Source organism: Ovis canadensis, chromosome 2 (genome assembly GCF_042477335.2).
Source record: "Ovis canadensis isolate MfBH-ARS-UI-01 breed Bighorn chromosome 2, ARS-UI_OviCan_v2, whole genome shotgun sequence".
NCBI classification, from domain to species: Eukaryota; Metazoa; Chordata; class Mammalia; order Artiodactyla; family Bovidae; genus Ovis; species Ovis canadensis.
This window is the reverse complement of record NC_091246.1, coordinates 50,131,185-50,151,200: the sequence shown is the minus strand read 5'-3', so window position 1 is coordinate 50,151,200 and position 20,016 is coordinate 50,131,185. Positions and strand designations below refer to the sequence as shown.

General features: G+C 47.3%; 1 protein-coding gene across 1 annotated transcript; it reads left to right on the top strand.

Moving 5' to 3' along the window:
- Positions 1–1,263: 1,263 nt before the first annotated feature.
- On the top strand, positions 1,264–17,228 carry NANS (N-acetylneuraminate synthase). Its single transcript, XM_069574068.1, has 6 exons — positions 1,264–1,561; positions 4,457–4,672; positions 11,541–11,640; positions 12,627–12,781; positions 15,025–15,291; positions 16,991–17,228. The coding sequence occupies exons 1-6, from the start codon at positions 1,430–1,432 to the stop codon at positions 17,198–17,200; spliced, it is 1,080 nt and encodes a 359-aa protein (XP_069430169.1). The 5' UTR covers positions 1,264–1,429; the 3' UTR covers positions 17,201–17,228.
- Positions 17,229–20,016: the final 2,788 nt, after the last annotated feature.

Here is a 20,016-nt window from a genome sequence, read left to right as displayed (position 1 = left end):
AGCCTCTTGATGAAAGTGAAAGAGGAGAGTGAAAAAGTTGGCTTAAAGCTCAACATTCAGAAAACTAAGATCATGGCATCTGGTCCCATCACTTCATGGGAAATAGATGGGGAAACAGTGGAAACAGTGTCAGACTTTATTTTGGGGGTCTCCAAAATCACTGCAGATGATGACTGTAGCCATGAAATTAGAAGATGCTTACTCCTTGGAAGGAAAGTTATGACCAACCTAGATAGCATATTCAAAGCAGAGACATTACTTGTGAACAAAGGTCTGTCTAGTCAAGGCTATGGTTTTTCCAGTGGTCATGTATGGATGTGAGAGTTGGACTGTGAAGAAAGCTGGGCGCCAAAGAATTGATGCTTTTGAAGTGTGGTGTTGGAGAAGACTCTTGAGAGTCCCTTGGACTGCAAGGAGATCCAACCAGTCCATCCTAAAGGAGATCAGCCCTGGGTGTTCATTGGAAAGACTGATGCTGAAGCTGAAACTTCAATACTTTGGCCACCTGATGTGAAGAGTTGACTCATTGGAAAAGACCCTGATGCTGGGAGAGATTGGGGGCAGGAGGAGACGGGGACGACAGAGGATGAGATGGCTGGATGGCATCACCGACTCAATGGACATGAGTTTGGGTAGACTCCGGGAGTTGGTGATGGACAGGGAGCCTGCGATTCATGGGGTCGCAAGGAGTCGGACACGACTGAGCGACTGAACTGATAGAGTATTGCAAGAACCCTAGGCTGGACGGCAATCCAGGGTCCTAGTTCCAGCTCCACCGCGGCTTTCTGGATAGCTTGTGGACAAGTCAGTGAACTTTTTGAACTTGTTGCCTCTCATATAATAGGACCAGCAACCACTTATCGAAAGCTTACAGTCCAAGTACTGTGATCACGGTGATCTATACGCTATGTCACGAACCTTAGGATGTAGAGTCTATAATTTTTCCAGTTCAGAGAAAGAGGAAAATAAAGCTCAGAAGGGTAAGGTATTCATGATCAAGAGTAGGGGTGGGCGCCAACCAGCTCTGTAATTATAACTCCAGAATTCATTCTTTCCATCACACCGTAGGGCGCATTCTCTTCACGCCCAAGGAAGCCAGCCTTCAGCCTCCTTAGGGAAATGTTTGCTCACCGATGCACGCACCCTACGACCGTCAGAGGCTACGCTCTCGGCTGTAAGCCATACTCCAAGCTCCAGGCAAGACTGCTGGACTTCCTCTTTCCGCCGCACCGCTCTCCTAGAGGGTGGCTCCGCCCCCTAATCTGATTGGCTGTCGGGAGCGAGGCCGTGCTTGGGGGTTGGCTGCCCGGCGGGCAAGGACTGACGTGGCGGGGCCGGTGTGTGGGTCCCGCTGGGCTGCGGACCTAACCCACCGAGGAGGTGGCGGGCCCCTGACTGCTGGTGCAGCAGGGAAGCGTGAGCTGCCACCATGCCGCTGGAGCTGGAGCTGTGTCCTGGGCGCTGGGTGGGCGGGCAGCATCCATGTTTTATCATTGCCGAGATCGGCCAGAACCACCAGGGCGATCTGGACGTGGCCAAGCGCATGATCCGCATGGCTAAGGTGAGGGGGACAGTCTAGACAACTCGGGCACTAGCCCGGGGGCGGGGGGCGGGGTAGGGAAGGGCCTGGAGGAAGAGCGGCCTGGGCAGGGGTGGGGCGGGGCTGCGGAGAGCCCGAATCATCCTCGCTCTGCCTCTCGGTGCCCTGCATCCGGCCTGGCGTCCAGCTCTCCAGGTTCACTTCCAAATGTTTCGAATCCTGTTCTTCATCTCTTTGCCACCCTCCTGATTTGTTTGCATTGCTACAATTGCCCCCTAACCCGACCTCTCTCCCCCCTTTCTGGTGGCAGAATGATCTTTCTGAAACACAGATTCGATGAGCCTTCAGTGGCTATGCACTGCCGCTGTAGAGTCGAAACCCTTTAATAAAGCCTTCAAGACTTTAATGACCTGACCTCTTTCAGCCTATCATTTTTTAAATCTCTGACATTTTCTGCGACAGTGAATTACTTCAAGGAAGTTCCTGAAAGTTGCCGTTGTCTCTCTCATTCCTTGTAATTACTTCATAGAATTTTGAGAATAAAGTAAAGATGTAAAGCTGTTAGTACAGTACTTGGCAAATAGGACTCAATGCATGTTAGCTACTAGAGATACTATGTTAATGAACGCTCATGCCCCCTCTTCTCTTGGATGCTCTCTCCAACTCCTCCTTTCAGAGTTGGTTTCCTGTAATTTTTCCCATGGGATTGCATTGTCAGGGTCTGTTTAAACTCTCTTTGTTAAACTGTGAGTGCTCTGAAGGGGGGACCTGTCACATTCTTCATTGTAAACCCAGTCCCCAGCATAAGATCTGCACTGTGATTCCTTGGTTTAGAGGTAGTTCACTAAATCTTTTTTTCCTTTCACTTCTCTTCAGCCAGAGCTGTTCTGTCATTCGTAATTAGGTTTTCTTTTACTCTTTCAGGACTAACTCTGCTTTTATGGAACCCTACAGAATCATAAAGATACTTTATTTGGGGACTTCACTGGCAGTCCAGTGGTTAAGACTCTGCTTCTACTGTAGGGGATGTGGATTTGATCCCTGGTTGGAAAACTAAGATCCTGGGTGCCACGTGGCCAAAAAAAGAAATACTTTTATTTAAAATTTTTATTTATTTTTTCGTTGAAGTATAATTGATTTGCAATAATATTAGTTTCAGGTATAGAACATAGTGATTCAATATTTTTATAGATTATACTCCTCCATTTAAAGTTATTGTAAAACAATAGTTGTATTTCCCTCTCCTGTACAGTATATCCTCGTTGCTCATTTATTTTATACATAGTAGATGGTACTTCTCAATCCCACACCCCTTTCTTGCCCATCACTCCTTCCCTCTCCCCACTGGTATCCATTTGTTTGTTCTCTAGATCTGTGAGTCTGTTTGAAACCTAAGTGTCCATCGACAAACAAATGGATAAAGATATAGTATGTATGCACAATGGAATATTATTCAGCCATAAAAAAGAATGATATTCTGTCATTTACAACGATGTGAATGGACCTGGAGGATATTATGCTTAGTGAAACAAGTCAGAGAAAAACAAATACTGTATGTTATCACTTATGGGTGAAATCTAAAAAGTAAAATATACTTTTAAAGAGTAACAGTTGCTAACATTTTTTAATGCTTACTGGGTCAAGTGCCTTAAATGCATCACCTAACTTTCAAATTTGATGCAAAGGGTGTGTTACACCTTGACTTATTTGGCAGTTTGCTTTTTTGCCTGTAGAGAAGCAATAAAAGCTTGGACAAAGAAACAAAAAGGTCACTTTCAGTCTAATGTTCTTTGAATTTCTTTCTGGCATCAAGTTCTGACCGTGCCATTTTGTGGCTTTTCCAGGAGTGAAAGGGACACTCTGAGCACAGACATTTCTGGAGCCCAGGTTTCCAGCAACGTGAAGACCTGGGTGTCTACAACAGTGTCAGTGAGCTGAGACGTGAGAGAGTTTTCCTTATCTTTCTACTGAGTGGCTTTACAAAAAACAATTTTGAGAGCTTGGAGGCTAACTGGCAATAAAATTATAGCTTTTATAGTCAGACAATCCAGCTTTTATATTACAGCTTCTGTTCAGTAAAGCTGGGGCATTTTTAAATTTTTTTGCTTGCCATTGCCCCAGAACCTCTTGTTCAAACAAGATGCCATACAGAAACCACATGGGCAAAACAGCTAACGCCACCCCCATCAGGGACTCCTCAGAAAGTTACAGGCCTTGGAGCTGTTCCACACGGCCATTTGTACAGACAGAGAAACTGAGGCCAGAGATAGGGAGTGACTTATCCAAGAGAGTCAGAGTTAAGGCAGATTCTTTTCCCCCTAAATTCTGGTCCAGTACTCATATCCTCTGCTGAGTTATACAACTTAAAAATCTTGATTGTTTAATTAATTATTTTAAATATTATAATGTAAAGCAAAGTTCCCTCTGCTTTTTTTTTTTAATTGCATTTTAAGAGGAAAAAACAGAGGGGAACCCCTCTCCGCAGCCTTTATTCTTCTTTTGAGACTTCCTTGCTTCTGTTTCTCTTCTTTGGGAGTTCTTAAGAACTCTGTCATTAGATGTTGGCATTTGTTTGTTTGTTAAATATTTGTTTATTTACTTATTTGTTTGGCTGCATCAGGTCGTAGTTGCTGAGCCTGAGTGAGAGAGTGAGTGGTCTTAGTTGTGGCATGCAGGATCTTTTAGTTTTGAGGTATGCGGAATCTTTAGTTGCGGTATGTGGGATCTGGTTCCCTGACCGGGGATTGAACCCTGGTTCCCTGCATCTGGAGCATGGAGTCTTAGCCACTGGACCGGCAGGGAAGTCCCCTTGATGTTATTTTTAAAGATAATGGTTCAATAGCAGTTGCCCCAACATTTCTCTTCTCTCTGAGAGCCTGTGACCGAAAATTAAAGGAATCCTAATATGTGTTGCAGGAGTGTGGGGCTGACTGTGCCAAGTTCCAGAAGAGTGAGCTGGAGTATAAGTTTAATCGGAAAGCCTTGGAGAGGCCGTACACCTCGAAGCATTCCTGGGGGAAGACATACGGGGAGCACAAACGCCACCTGGAGTTCAGCCACGCCCAGTACAAGGAGCTGCAGAAATATGCTGAGGAGGTTGGCATCTTCTTCACTGCCTCTGGAATGGATGAGGTGAGCCCTCTGCCATTTTAGCAGACCTAGGGGACAACAGGTGGCCTGGTGTCTTGGTGTCTTTGACTTCAAGCCAGCTGCAGGCCTTGCTCACTTTACACTGTTCTGTTTTCTGAGCTAGAGTTCCCCATAACGTTGACCAGGTAAATGTCCAGCTAAACAGGAGGCCAGGGGGATTGGTGGTCCAGTGAGATTTGGAGGAAAGAGAACTATGGTTTTCAAAACAGGCTGACTCTGGGAGTAGGGGGCAACCACCCTGGCAACCCAGAGTCCCTCAAGCCCCTGGCGGATCCCACTGGGCCAGTTTGCTCCCCGTGGCCTAGACTCAGAATCAGGAAACTGCAGTCCTAACAGGGTCCTCCTGCTGGGGCGACACTGCATCTCGCAGAAGGGAGTGGCTCCCCGGATGGCCGTGCCCGCATCCTGGAAGAGTCCAGCTGGTGCCAGGTCTCAGGTTCCATCTGCTCTGTGACCTGCCTCAAGACTCCTTCATGGGCTCTTTTTTCAAATATAAAAAAATTTAGTTATAAAAATAATGTCACAGAAGGTTTAGAAAACAGGAAAAAAGGAAGAAAAACTGACTCATAATCTCTACCTAGCAGCTCCTTGTACATATTTCCTCCTGAACTTGTTTTATATACCTGGTTGTTATATTTGTGAATGTTTAGTTCTGTGTTTAGTTCTGGTTAATATTATACCACAGCCTTTACCCATATCCTGGTTTTCTTTCTCAGCTTTATTGAGCTATAATTGACATGTAACTCTCCATATCTTTTGCTGAAAGTTATTAATGGTGGTGTAGTATTTCTTTTGAGGACTTATAATATATGTGACCATTTCTTTATGTTTGAACATGAGGTTACTTTCAGCTTTTTGTGCTTTTAAATGATGCTGAGATGACCATCTTTCCGTGTTTTGAGTTTCCTTAGGATAACTTTGCAGAAACGGATCAGTAGACAAAACTTAACATTTTTAAGGCTTTTGGATTGTGATTCTTTTAGTCAGCTAGGGTATTTGAAGAGACTCCAGTTCCTTCTGTAGGCCTCTGACCTCTTGTGTTACTGTTCTAACCCTAGGCTGTGTCTGTAAATTAAGTCAAAAGAAGCATCACTCTAGTCTAGACCATTAGTAGATTAAAAAAGGAGGGGAAGCAAAGAACCTAGATGTCTGGGAAACTTGACAAGTTCAGGGATCAGTTCCATAGCCCAGATTCATTCTTTAATTGACAGCACATTCATAAGCATGACATTCTTCAGATCTAGTTGTTCATCTAATAATCATAATTTCCTACATCTGAATTCGATGTTATAGTTTATGAAGCATCTTCATTTACAGTAACATATTTTATCCCTGCTATATCCCATTTTACAGATGAAGAAACAGAGGCTCCAGGGGCTAGAAAGTCTATGCGATGTCGCACAGTTGGGAAATGGGTCTTGAGGGCAGATCTGACACCTTTCTGGGGTTCCCCAGCAGCCACCCAGGTGCCTGTCCAGGCATGTACAGCTTCCCAGAGCTCAGCAGAGCCTTTGGGCATCCCCCTGTTCTTCACCGCCCTCCATGTTGGTGGCTGGAGAGTCTTGGACCCACGTTGCCCCCAGGACAAGGGGACTGATTTTTTCTCTTTTCTTTGGCCTCATCATGTGGCTTGCAGGATCTCATTTCCCACCAGGGACTGAACCCGAGCCAAGGCAGTGAAAGCACCAAATTCTTATCACTAGACTACCAGGGAATTCCCAGGGATAGATTTTTTTAAAAAAACAGCTTTATTGACACATCATACAATTCACTCAATTAATTTTAGAGCATTTTTATCGCCCCAAAAGGAAGCCCTGTGCCCGTTAGCAGTCATCCCTCAATTCCTTCAATTCTCCCAGCCCCAGGCAACTTCTAATCTGCTGTCTGTCTCTATAGATTTGCCTTTTCTGGGCATTGTATATAAAAAGAATCAGACAGTATGTGGTCCTTTGGGTATATATATATTTTTATGGAAACTCAGTGTTTAACTTCTTTGAGGAACTGCCGGACATTTTGAAAGTGGCTGCACCATGTTACGTTCCGCCAGCAATGTATGAGGTTTTGGCCTCTCATTCCTGGTAAGTCCGGGTGGAGGTTATGTACCTTCTTTGTGCTTCTGTGTCTTCAGCTGAACTCACCTTGCAGGGTTGTCGTGAGGATTAAATGTGATCACCCGCAGAAGGAGCAGCACACAGCCAGCGCTCAGCGACATTAGTTACAGTTGAGGAAGCAGCCTGGGCTGAGGGTCAGGAAATCCAGGTCCTTGCCCTGCTCTGCTGAGTTCATTTCCATGTGAGCTTTTCGAGTCGTTTCCCCGCTCTGGGGCCTCCATTTCCCTTCGCGTGTGAAGACGCTGCCCTCCAAAGGCTCTCCCTGCTCCTTTGTCCCGAGCCAGCATAGACTCTGGCAGGGTCACTAAGGTGACTTGGACCTGGAATGAGGACTTTCCTGTTCAGACTGTTTCCAGACACCTGAGCTCCCGGATGTGGGCTCTGAAGGGAGTGCCTGGCGTCTGCTTGCAGCTGGGCAGCCGCTGCTCAGGAAGTCACTTCTTTAGGTCTTTCGCTGCCAGGTGGCTTTGAGGTTAGGAGTCAGGAGCACACAGGGGAAGGAGAGGAGTCTGGGTGTTGGTGGCTGGGGCCGCCTGGTTTCCCAGGAAGCAGTTTGGTGTGTAAATATGAGCTCTGCAGCCACACTCAGGTGCTGACACTGTCACTTGCTCTGTGAGCTTGGGCTGGTCACATAACCTTTGAGCCACAGGTGTCCATCTGTGACAATGAGGTAATCAAGATGCCCACCCCACAGCTACAGTGAGGACCTGGTGAGATGAACCTGGGGGCTTGCAAGATTTGTATCCACTGACTGACAGCTGTTCTGTTGCTTAGAATCCTTTTCTCTGCTTCACACTTAACGGGGCAGGGAGTCTTCTCTGTCTTAGGAATGCCATTTGCTCCCCACTGGTGTCCTGACAGACCAAGGCACAGGCAGTGAGGAGAAATGTATTCTTTTTTTTTTTTTAGATTTATTTATTTTTGCTGTGCTGGGTCTTTGTTGATGTGCAACGGGCTTTCTCTAGTTGTGGAAAGCAGGGGCTACTCTTCAAGGGCTTCCCATTGCGGCATTCTTAAGAGCCTTTGCAAGAGTGCCATTTGCTTTGCCCGCCAGGTCCCTTTTTGCTGAACCAGCAAGTCCCGTCTACCCGGCTGTTCGGGGTGGGTTGGTCGCTCGTTCCGTGTTTGTCTAGCAAGCAGCTCTGAGAACTCACCCCCTGACTTCCTCTGGGCAGTAGGCATGTACTGAGTGCCAGCTTTCTCCACTCTGTGTGCTCTCCTAGGGCGTTCTTTGTGTGCTGAGGAAAGGTTAAGGCATGGTGGAACTTTATGAAGACCAAGAAAATACCAGGGCACCTGGTCAGAAGCTGCACAGAGGCCTGTGGAACTCGACTGAAATGAGCAGAGTGCCTTTGGTTGAAGTGGAGTTTTGTTGAGAAAGCAAATGGGAGCCATGACGTAGAGGCGGCCTTTGGAGGACCCAATCCAACAGAGCCACCCTTCCCTCCTCGTGCCTGCCTCCACAGTGCCTGCCCTCATTCCTCCAACACCCCTGCTCCAGAGCACCCCTGCCTGTGTTGTGGTATACTCTGACTGGGCTGAGGGCAGGCCAGGCCTTTTTGGCTCCATGCATCCCCGCCCTCCATCCTTTCCTCAGCCTGAGCAAGCCCTCCAGCACCTGTTCTCCCAGCTCATTGTCATAGATCCGGAAATCAAGGGGAGTGGAAGCAGCTTTAGAAAAACCCCATCCCCACTCCTGTCTTTTCTGTTACCCCTTAAATCAGCAGGCTCCCAGATTTCTCATGGGATACATTGTGGAAAGGGGGTTCCTCATTAATTCATTAATTTAGAGTCAAAGTCCCTTCCCCAAATAAACAAGGGTTCTGTGCTGAATACGTGTGGGAAACACTAGGAGTAAAACAGCTAGAGGAGTGTATTCACTAGGACCCTCCAAGGTGAGGTCTTACAGTGCAGTGTTTCACCCAAACCAGTTTGCTGGTAGGACCCTTTGCTCTGTGTGTAACCCCTGGATGCCTAGGGAGGGCCATACTCGATTGAGTTCCTTTCATACAGGCTCAGAAGCCTTTGTGATGTGGGGCAGAGGAGAGGAGAAGTTATGAGGCTGCCTGGCTGCGTTGTATCGATATCCCGTAGATGGAAGGGGGACTGAAAGCAGCATAGAGAGAGGAAGCCAGGAAGTCCACAGAGAGAAAAGCAGCCACTGGCGCTGACCCAGCCTGACGAGGCCTGGGCCCAGTAATACTGCCTCAGCATGGAAGGCGAGCATCTTCCAGGTAACTACTGAAACCGGCACCCTTTGCAGAAATTAATCCAAAATGGCAGTTTTCTAAGTGGCCACTAGGTGGGGCTGGCTCCCTAGGAAGGTTGCAAGAAACCAGCTTTGCCAACTGGAATTTACCCCTTTGCTCGCTTCAAAATTGTAGAGCTCCATGTATATTTTCCTGGAGAAGGAAATGGCAACCCACTCCAGTATTTTTGCCTGGAAAGTCCCATGGACAGGCAGGCTACAGCCTACGGGGTCGCAAAGAGTCGGACACAACTGAGTGACTTCACTTTATGTAGATTTTATAATCAGCATAGGTAAGCTTTTGCAAAGCATTTTCCCTACATTTGGCCCCTCCTTGCCCCTGCGTGCCCTGCACCTCTCCTGATTGGGCTCATTCATCTCTTTATGCCCCTGGGGACTCTGATCATGAGCCATGCTCTCACAAAGTGGAGCATTAGAGATGAAATTTTGCATAGGATTTTCCCTCTTAAAATAGAAAACACTCTGTTCATCTGCCAGATAGAGTGGGGAGGGTGGAGACACTAGACTTTATTCAATAAATATGTTTAAAGCAAGTGCTTTTCAGTTTCATCTTAGGGCTGGTTAATAGTATGAGAGACACATACACAGGAGAGAATGGCATAGAAAACTGTGGAAGGGGAGAGAGAGACAAGGAAGACATAAAGCAGAGGGGAGGAGGAGGCGGCGGCTTAGCACCTTGGAGGTGAGTGGTACTTTGGCCATCCTGAAAGGTGTCTCCTAGACTGAGGAGAGTGCCATCTGCCTTTGGCCTGTTCACTGGCTGGTTAGTCACTGTATGTCTCTCCAGCAGCTCTGCTGCTGCTAAGTCACTTCAGTCGTGTCCGACTCTGTGCAACCCCATAGATGGCAGCCCACCAGCCTCCTCCGTCCCTGGGATTCTCTAGGCAAGAACGCTGGAGTGGGTTTCCATTTCCTTCTCCAATGCATGAAAGTGAAAAGTGAAAGTGAAGTCGCTCAGTCATGTCCAGCTCTTTGTGACCCCATGGACTGCAGCCTACCAGGCTCCTCCATCCATGGGATTCCCCAGGCAAGAGTACTGGAGTGGGTTGCCATTGCTAGCAGCTCTAACCCCTACTTACTAGAGGAGAATGATTCTCTGAGTGAGGAAAGTGATTCTCTGAGTGAGGCCAGTGATTAGAGTAGCTCATCATCTGCTGGGAAGATGGGAGAAAGCTCAGGCAGTACTGGTTTGATTCAAAGAATCTGCTGGCAAGAACTTCCCTGCTGGTCCAGTGGTTAAGACTCACCACTTCCAATGTAGGGAGCACCAGTTTGATTCAATCCCTTGCTTGGGAACTGAGATCCCACGTGCTGCATGGTAAGGCCAAAAAAAGAAAAGAAGTAAAAAAATAAAGAACCTGCTGGCAGAATGACCTCATACTGTTCCTTACCACCCCTGAACCCTTTGGATTTCCATGCCAGTAACCTTGCTCCTTGCTAATCTAAATATGTTTCACAGAGCACTAACAGTGGTATTACTGAAGAGCTTACAAGAAATGCAGACTCTTAGGCCCCACCCTAGATCAACAGAATCAGAACTTGTATTTCATTCTTCCAAGATCCATGGCGGGTTCGTGTGCCTGTAATAAAGTGTGAGAAGCACCGACCTAGCTAACTTCCAAACTTACTTCTGAGACTTGGCCAGCATTTTAAGATAGATGGAACTTAGATACTGGGAAATATTCCAAGGCATTGACTCTCCCTACTTCTGATTTTCAACTTCAATTAAAAAAAAATTGTAATGAAAAGTAATTTGGGAAGTTTTAGTAATTGTACAGCAAATTGAGATTTTACTCTTAAAATTTGTGGTCCACTAATTCCTTCAGCAGGCATTTGCTGACATTTGCCAAATTTCCTGAGGGTTATTGATGAATCCCAGATAAGGATGGTGAAGGGCCCTCGAGAGGTAGCCTCAAACAGTCAGATTGGTTTTTTTCTGTGGGCAGCATAATTTGAGGTCTGAAAGGGCTTGGGTTTGATGAGCCCTGCCAGCTGTGGATCAGTGTGTCAGGGCTGGGCCTTGAAACACTCCATTTCTTCTACTTTTGGCAAGGATTGAAATGGCCTCTTTTCCTGGCTGTTTGGTCCTGAGGCAAGGATAAGACCTTTGAGGGACACTCACTTCCTCAGTGACTACTTGTCTGAGTCAAGATTAGGTCATGACCCTTTCTTGTGTGTTCACTAGGCCGCAGGCCACCAGGGAAGGACGGTCTGGCCAGGGGTCTGATTCTTTCCCAGATTCTCATAGACAGTGTGCGCCAGGGCGCAGTCTTTGTTGGATGAGTGGATGGGTGGCTATGAGTGAGGGAATGTCTGAATTTGAATGAAATGACTGCTAACGAATCTGCGTCTGCTTTCAAGCTGCTGGGCAAGAGAAGGGGTGTTTCTATTTGTAGGTGGCTCCTCGCCTGTCTTAAGGACCGTGATTTTGAACTGTGGTGAATGTGAGCTCCCCCTTTGATTTTTGTAGATGGCAGTTGAGTTTCTGCATGAACTGAATGTTCCCTTTTTCAAAGTTGGATCTGGGGACACCAACAATTTCCCGTATCTGGAAAAGACAGCCAAAAAAGGTGAGTGTTTAATTTTCGTCATACAGTCTGAGTCCAGACTTTTTGTGTTTCTACACCATTGGTAATAACCCACTAAAGGAGTCTCCTGAAGACAGATTTTCCAATCAGCATATACTCCCACTTTTTCTTGTGCTGAGTTGAAAGAAATTAAAGATATACAGTTTCTATAGGAATTTTTAAAGATTTCTTATTTTGATATGGACCATTAAAAAAAAATCTTTATTGAATTTGTTGCAGCATTGTTTCTTTTTTATGTTTCAGTTTTTGGGCCATGAGGCATGTGGGATCTTACCTCCCTGACCAGAGATTGAACCCATACGCCCTGCATAGGAAGGCGAAATCTTAAGCCCTGGACCACTAGGGAAGTCCTCATAAGAATTTTAAAATGAAAATTATTTTTAATTTTTAATAAAATATTTATATAAAATGAAGGATATGACAGTATAAATAAAACTCCTTAGAGGCAGCTCTGACTTTGAGAAGTACTCTCTAGGTATATTAGAACATCCAGCCTCTGCACATCAGAGCTTCTACAGTGGTTCTACTACATGAGTGATCTCATAGGGTCCTCATGTCAGTACCGGGACTGAAGCAGGTCATATGATGCGGATGCTTTCTACTTAGCTCATAGCCAAGAATCTGAGACCATACAGGTAGGACTTGGCAGCTCAAGGCCTCACCCTCTTGTATCTGGGGCGTGCTCACCCTATCACGCTGTGCAACCTCTTAATACAATGAGATGCTCATCTTTCTCTAAAGAGTGTCAGATTCCTCTTAATTTGGTTCACTTTGCCACACAATAATGTTGTGGGGTTAAGGGAGTCTATGTTTCCTGTGGTTGAGGACAGAAACCCACCAACCTCACCTGTGTTCCCCCACTGTGTAAGAGTTGTTTGAATGATGAGACCAACAGCAGGGGTGTGTTTAAGGGAGAGTTAGAACCCCTGAAAATAAAGTGATGATGGTACTGGTGTTGGGTCCTTCAGGCCGCCCAATGGTGATCTCTAGTGGGATGCAGTCCATGGATACCATGAAGCAAGTCTATCAGATTGTGAAGCCCCTCAACCCCAACTTCTGCTTCCTCCAGTGCACCAGTGCCTACCCGCTCCAGCCTGAGGACGTCAACCTGCGTGTCATCTCGGTGAGCACAAGGGAGGGCCCTTGTCTGACTGGCTCATTGGCTGTGGGAAAGATGCAGCCAAAATTTTAACCAGCCTTGACATGCTTTGTAATTGGGACATCCTTCCAGTGTCCTGGCCTGGAGAATTCCATGGACTGTATAGTCCCTGGGGTCGCAAAGAGTTGGACATGACTGAGCGACTTACCCTTCCACTTGATAGTCTTGCTGTTCCAGAATCAAATTAGATCCAACTATGGAGTTAAGCAGTCAGATACATTCTAAAGATTATAAATTAAATTTTCTTAACACCAATCTTAATTTCTCATTATAAAATTTAAGGTGGAGTCCTTCGGGGTTTTTTTTGGTTTGTTTTTTTATTTGTTTTTTTGTCGTTTTAACGTGGAGTCTTTGTAATTGGCCATATACGTTTTCTTTACCTGTGTGTTTTGGTCATTAGGGGTCCCTTTTCTGTGAATTGCTGGCTTTTATCTTTTCTTAATGAGTTATGCATTTGTTTTTATAAAATGTACATAAAATTTGCCATCTTAGCCATTTTTTGGTGTCTAGTTCAGTGGCACTAAGTACGTTCACATTGTTATGCTACCATTGCTATGTCCATCTGAAGAACTTTTTCTCATCTCAGAGTCATATCATATTCTATACTCATTAACACTGAGTGCCATCCCCCCCACCCTGCCAGCCCCTGGCAGCTGTCATTTTATTTTCTGTCTCTATGAACATAACTACCCTAGGTTTCTCAAATAAATGGAATCATACAGTATTTGTCCTTCTGTGTCCATCTGCTTTCACTTAGCATAACGTTGTCAAGGCTCATCCATGTTGTAGCATGTATTAGCATCTCATTGCTTTTTAAGGCTGAATATTTCATTGTATGTGTATACCACTTATGGTTTTTCTGTTCATCTGTTGAGGGGCATCTAGGATGGTTCCACCTTTTGGCTAGTGTGAATAATGCTGATTTGAATGTTGGTGAGCAGATATTCATTTTTCTTCATAGTGAATTGTAGGAGACCTTCTTGAAACTTCTAGTTATTCCTGTTCTGTTATTTACCAGCTCTCTGATATTTTAAGTACAGTATTTGACATTCTGAGGTTTTCTCCCCCTGATTATGTAAACTCTTATACATTTTTCTAGAGAGTCTTTCCTATTTAACTTTTAAAAAAGTAATCTTTTTTCGAAATGACATGGCTGTCTTTTTAACTAAAGTTTTAGTCCCTCCCAGTTTTGTAGTCTTTTCTCCATTGCTCGCTCATCTCTAAATCATATTATTTTTAAAATTAAAACATGATTAAAAAAAAAAAACTCAGCCTTGACGTATATAACATAGAAAGTGAACATCGTCTATAATCCCATCCCACAGAGATTACCATAATTGACAATTTAGTGTGTATGATGCCAAATATTTTCCTCAGTTTTCTTCCTTTGTAAAGCGTGGTCCTGTTTCCCTTCCACTGTCCCCGCCCCTACCCCTCACCTCCCTGGTATGCTCATGTCCTTTATTCTGAGAGCAGGCCATGATCAGAGTTAAACTGCCAGCCTGCCCCCAGCCCCTACCAGCCCAGCCCACCCCATCTCGGCAGGGTGAGTACTCTGACCCACAACCTGCACTTCCTTGTCCATCACACACCCTGAAGCCTGGTTTCTGAGGCCTTTGCCACTTAGCCGTCCTAACCTTCTGTTAACTCCCATCTGGGTCTTTCTGCTGTACTTAAGCCTTCTGGTCACCCTCCCTGACAAGGCTCACTCGACTTAGCATGTCTTCTGTTGCATCCAGTGAATTATAGATAACCAATTAATTAATTATTTAACATTTCCACCGAAGGATTGAGATTGGGCTGTTTGTATTATTGATGGTGATCTTCGTGCATATAGCACATTTGCTTTCAGTAGCTCAGCCTAATTAAATGTGACAGATGCTTTCTGAGTGAGTTTGGGCATTCGGTTATAATTCTGGTGTTATTCCTGGTGGTTTGCACAGTGTGACACATTCTTCAGACGTGTTCCTGATAAGAGCAGCCATTAGTTTTGAGCCTTCACAGTGTGCTGAGTGCCCTCCAATGCTCACAGCAGCTCCCACTAGCTACCGTCATCCCCAGGAGAGGCTCCAAGAGCCTCAGAGACTTCCTGGAGCATCACAGATAGTGAGCGGCTGAATGGGGCCTCAGATCCATCAGCCTGACTCTGGATTGTATGTGGAAAGCACTACACTATTTAACTTTCTTTTCCTTTTTCTATTTTAAAGGAATACCAGAAGCTCTTTCCTGACATCCCCATAGGGTATTCTGGGCATGAAACTGGCATAGCAATATCTGTGGCTGCAGTGGCTCTGGGGGCCAAGGTCTTGGAGCGTCACATAACTCTGGACAAGACATGGAAAGGGAGTGACCACTCGGCCTCGCTGGAGCCTGGAGAGCTGGCCGAGCTGGTGCGGTCCGTGCGCCTCGTGGAGAGGGCACTGGGCTCCCCGACCAAGCAGCTGCTGCCCTGTGAGATGGCCTGCAACGAGAAGGTGGGTTCTCCTGGCCTGCCAGGTGCCAGTGTTGAGAGGAGCCATGTGGGCTTACCTGAGAGGTAGTGGGAACCAGCCCTACCTGAGCCCAGAACAGCAGGGTGATGCAGGGATGTTGCTGTGAGCCCCTGAGGTTTTTGGAGTTCATGTGAGCAGTGGGAGGAACTTTTTGAAGGAACTTAAGCTGTTCCTCTGGTTCCCTGGCATCATATTATGGTTTTCCATTAAGCCTGTGGCCCCAGCACTGAAGACCCCGCTGGTGTCTGGGGACTTATGAGGCATGCGGAGAGGTAGAGTCTGGGGTCCCATGTTGTAGGTAATCCTAGAGGCATGTTCAGGTGGAGGGAATCCATGAGGCGGGGGGAGGAGGGCTGTGAGAAGCCAAGGAATCCCTAAGCACGGGGAGACACTGGAAGCATGGGGCAAGGGTTCTCATGGGCTTGCTGGAGGATGATGCACACATTCCCTTGGGAGCCCTTGGAACGAGCTGTGCAGCATTAACCTTCAGAGTGGACGGGGGGAGGCCAGCAAACTCTGCCTGGCACAGGGGCCATCAGGCCTTCCTGGAAGCCATGGCCTAGACCTGGCTCAGCCTGTGTGTTGGGGCTGCCAGGGGAGCAGGCACTCACTCCTCTGATGCTGCAGGCTGTTTGGGCCGAAGCCAAGATGCCACACCAGGCCTGCTCCAGGAGGGTTGTCTTTTATTCCAGTGGGGCCTACTTGCTGCTCTCAAAGATGTATATACACTGGAAAATTAAAATAACAGTAAAAAGAAATTAACTGCCTTATAGAAGAGAGGAGAAAGCTGGCTCAGAAACTGGAATAAGAGTTTCAGCAGCTGAGCACTGAATTGGTTCTGAGCATCCTGGCTCTGTGGGTAGACAGTGAGACACCACAAGACACAACATCTGATACTCATCTGCCAACAAGACCTTGTGTCCTGACATAAATTCCAGAATGGATTCCTTGGCCCTCACCTGGAAGATGCAGAGTTAGATAATTTGTGGAACAGCATTTATAGACCAGACCTTAGAAATGCTGGTTCTGAGCTCCAGGTCTCCTTCATTCCCCTCGTTGCCCAGCCTGTCTGCCCCTTCCATGCTTGTGAGCCCTCCGTATTCCTGTTGTACTGAACGAGGAGGCCGTAAGGTTTGTGTCTGTTGAGCCACGGGCCAGGGGTCAGGGATCCCAGGTTCTCCTCCTTGCTCCTTGCGACCTTGGCTAGCTTACCTGCCCTCCATGCACCTCTGTTTCCATGTGTTTAAAATGTGATACTGAACTGGATGATGACAAAAGTAATCACCATTTTTATTTACCAAGTCTGTGTTCCAGGTAGATTACGGGCATTATCATCACTAATCCTTACAGTCCTCCGACAGGATAGAGGCACTGATATTTCCCATTTTACAGAGACTCTCAGCCTCGCCTTGTCCCCAGCTGCCTGGGATTCGGGTCTTGCTCTCTTTGGCTACATAACCTGAGTCCTTTATTGTAAAGGCCACCCCTCTGAGTCTGAGTCCACCCCACACTGGCCAAGACCCTGCTGTGTGTGAGCTATTGTTCTAGGCACCGAAGGGGAAAACAGACTCCCTGCCTTCCCAGTACCTTGTGTGAGAAAACTGATCAGGGACCCAGGGGATAAAACAACATGCGCTAGTTATTTGTGTGGCTGGCACTGAATCTTAAATTTTATCCACAGCTGGGCAAGTCTGTGGTGGCCAAAGTGAGAATTCCAGAAGGCAGCATTCTGACACTGGACATGCTCACTGTGAAGGTGGGTGAGCCCAAAGGTTACCCTCCTGAAGACATCTTTAGCCTGGTGGGCAAGAAGGTCCTGGTCACTGTGGAAGAAGACGACACCATCATGGAAGAATTGGTAGAGAATCATGGGAAAAAAATCAGATCTTAAAATAAAGTGCCATTCTCTGGATTCTGAATTGCCTTGCTGGTACCATCAGGTGCATTTGGGTGAGGTGGGGCAGGACTGCTGGTCTCTGGGGATCCCAAGACACCAGACATTTTGGGGCTAGGCCTGGGGTCAAGCCCGTTGGAGGGATACAAAGAGCAAATATAGGCAGCCTCTGCCTCAGGTTGGAGAAGGCAATGGCACCCCACTCCGGTACTCTTGCCTGGAAAATCCCATGGACAGGGGAGCCTGGTGGGCTGCAGTCCATGGGGTCGCTAAGAGTCGGACACGACTGAGCGACTTCACTTTCCCTTTTCACTTTCACACATTGGAGAAGGAAATGCCGACCCACTCCAGTGTTCTTGCCTGGAGAATCCCAGGGACGGCGGAGCCTGATGGGCTGCTGTCTATGGGGTCGCACAGAGTCGGACACAACTGAAGCGACTTAGCAGCAGCAGCAGCAGCCTCAGGTTGGCTGGTCCAGAAGGGGCAGTGGGCTCAGAAGCTTCTCATCATTGCCCATTGCAGAGGGGTGAACGCTAGCCGTATGGGCCCTTCCTTTCAGCATGCCTTCTTCTGGCCTGCAAAGCCAACCCTAATGACCCCAAATGTCCCTTCCTTCCGGCTCTCTCCCCTTATCTCCTGCCTGCCCCCGGGGTTGAATCCAATTAGCTGTATAGTGATCACTTGGCATTAGAGAAGAGGGGGTTGGTCAGTGTCTTACCGGCAGAGGAATGAGCAAAGAGAGGGAAACGGCATTTATTCCTTCTTTCAACAAGTGCGGAGGGCTTGCCACGTGCCAGGCCCTGCTCTGTGGCCTGAGGAGGCAGGACTTCCGTTCTGATGGGGATGAATGCCTCATAAACCAGGAGCACGGGAAGTAAACCACAGTGTGTTAGAAGGTGACATGTGCAGTGAGGCATGTGAGGGAGATGGGGAACGTGGGGCTTGGCGTGTTTGCAGCTTCTGGTGACTTTTACGTATGCCAGTGATGCTAAAATCAGCCTTCCCATGCTCTGCAGTGAAATTACACCCAGCTAACAAAATAGCCTCACTGCCGGACTTCCTTGAACTACAGCATGAACCTTTCACAGACATTCCGTATCATATTCCTCTTTGTTCTTTTGAACCAATACTGAGATTATTTTCAGATTTTTAATCTTTGTTCGTATTTGCCTTCTGAAGATTCTTAACTTGTGAAGATAGGGCCTCCCTCTCCTGTGGGTCCCAAAACAGTTTCTGGAAAGGCACCTACCTGCGTTTGTATGTGTGGGTGGGGTGGGGTGGGACTCTGGGGTCATATGAGAATCCATAAATTGATATGCTAAGAGCTACAGTGTGACAACATCCATTTCTGGCTGCTGTTTACTCCTTTCACTTCTCCCTATAAACTATCATGAGTAGAAAATCAAATTCTCTGATTCCATAACCTTTTTTTCTGCAAGAGTAGAGATGACATAAACTAAATATCTGAGACTTCCTAGTAAGAGACTTGACATGGCAGCAGACGGATGTGTTCCAGGGCCTGGAAACAGGATATGGGTCTGAAAGGAAAGGAGAGAAGAGCCTCGCTGGGGCTCCAGCTGAGAATGTGCAGCAGGCGGTCTCTGGGCAGCTACCTCCAGGTCCTGTCAGACTAGAATGTTAGCTCCCAGGCTGCTCTGCAGACCTCAGAGGGCAGAAGCTAGGGAGCCTGACACTTTGAAGAGCAACTGAGGGCATAGGTCTTTGGGTAACATGCTGGAGAGGAGGAGGGCCGTTACCTAGAACATGCTTCCCACTGGCACATAGAGAAAATGACAGCCTGTGTATGATGTGTGTGGGTCAAGAATGGGGCTGCCTGCATACTCTGCCAGGAGGGCTAGCCGCCTCACGCTGTGCCAGGCCCTGAGGTCACGAGGATGGATATCTGGGCACAGCTCTGGTCCATTTGCACGTCCTCAAGTTCCTGCCAGGTGGGAGGATTCAGTGCTGGGCGTACAGTGTGGCAGCAGAGTCCCTGTCTGCTGGTACTTCCACAAGCAGGCCCTGCATGTGTGAACTGCTGAATGTTTTCCAAGTCACGGGAGCTGTAAGAGTGGGCCTAGGAGACGAGGCGTTGGCCAGGGAAGCTCTCCTGGAGGTTGTGGCACTCTTAGATCAGTCTTGCAGGTTCACAACTGACTGAGGAACTGTGGGATCTGAGGCATGGGAGGGGCTGTGGGTGTCCAGGTGATAGCTGGGCAGGGATGGCCACATGAAGAGGAAGGAAAAGATTTGGAAGGTGGTCAGAAAGCAAGCAAGGGCTTAAAGCCTGCTGACTTGGAACTGCATTCTATAAGCAATGGGAAGCCATGGAAGGCATCAGAGCAGGACATGGGAACTCAACCTTGGGCCTCTCAATGCTCATCCACCCCACCCGTATGCAGCCTGGCTTCTTGGGCAGGCGGTCTCCTCATGGTTTGGGCTCCTGTCCACCAGGCCTGGCTGTGCCCTCTGCTAGGCTGCCTCCCGCAGGCTATCATCACTGTCCCCTTCTCCCTGACAAAGAACAACTGCAGAAACTGGAGAGATGAGGGAGGGTCCCTGAAATCTCTAAATATTAGTAAGTGACCACAGATGGCTTCAGTGTCAATCAAAAATTACCAATATTATCTTGGATAGGAACGGCTGGAAGGCAGGATTTATTTCCACATGAGCGAGAACTCAGTGAACTACCTTTAGAAATAGTGACCTCCTCCTGCTATTAGAGATACTCCATCAGGGACCAACTGACTGCAACAAGGAATTTGTGGAGGGGGTAGATGAGAAAGGCCCCGTCCAGGCCTAGGTGCCAGGTA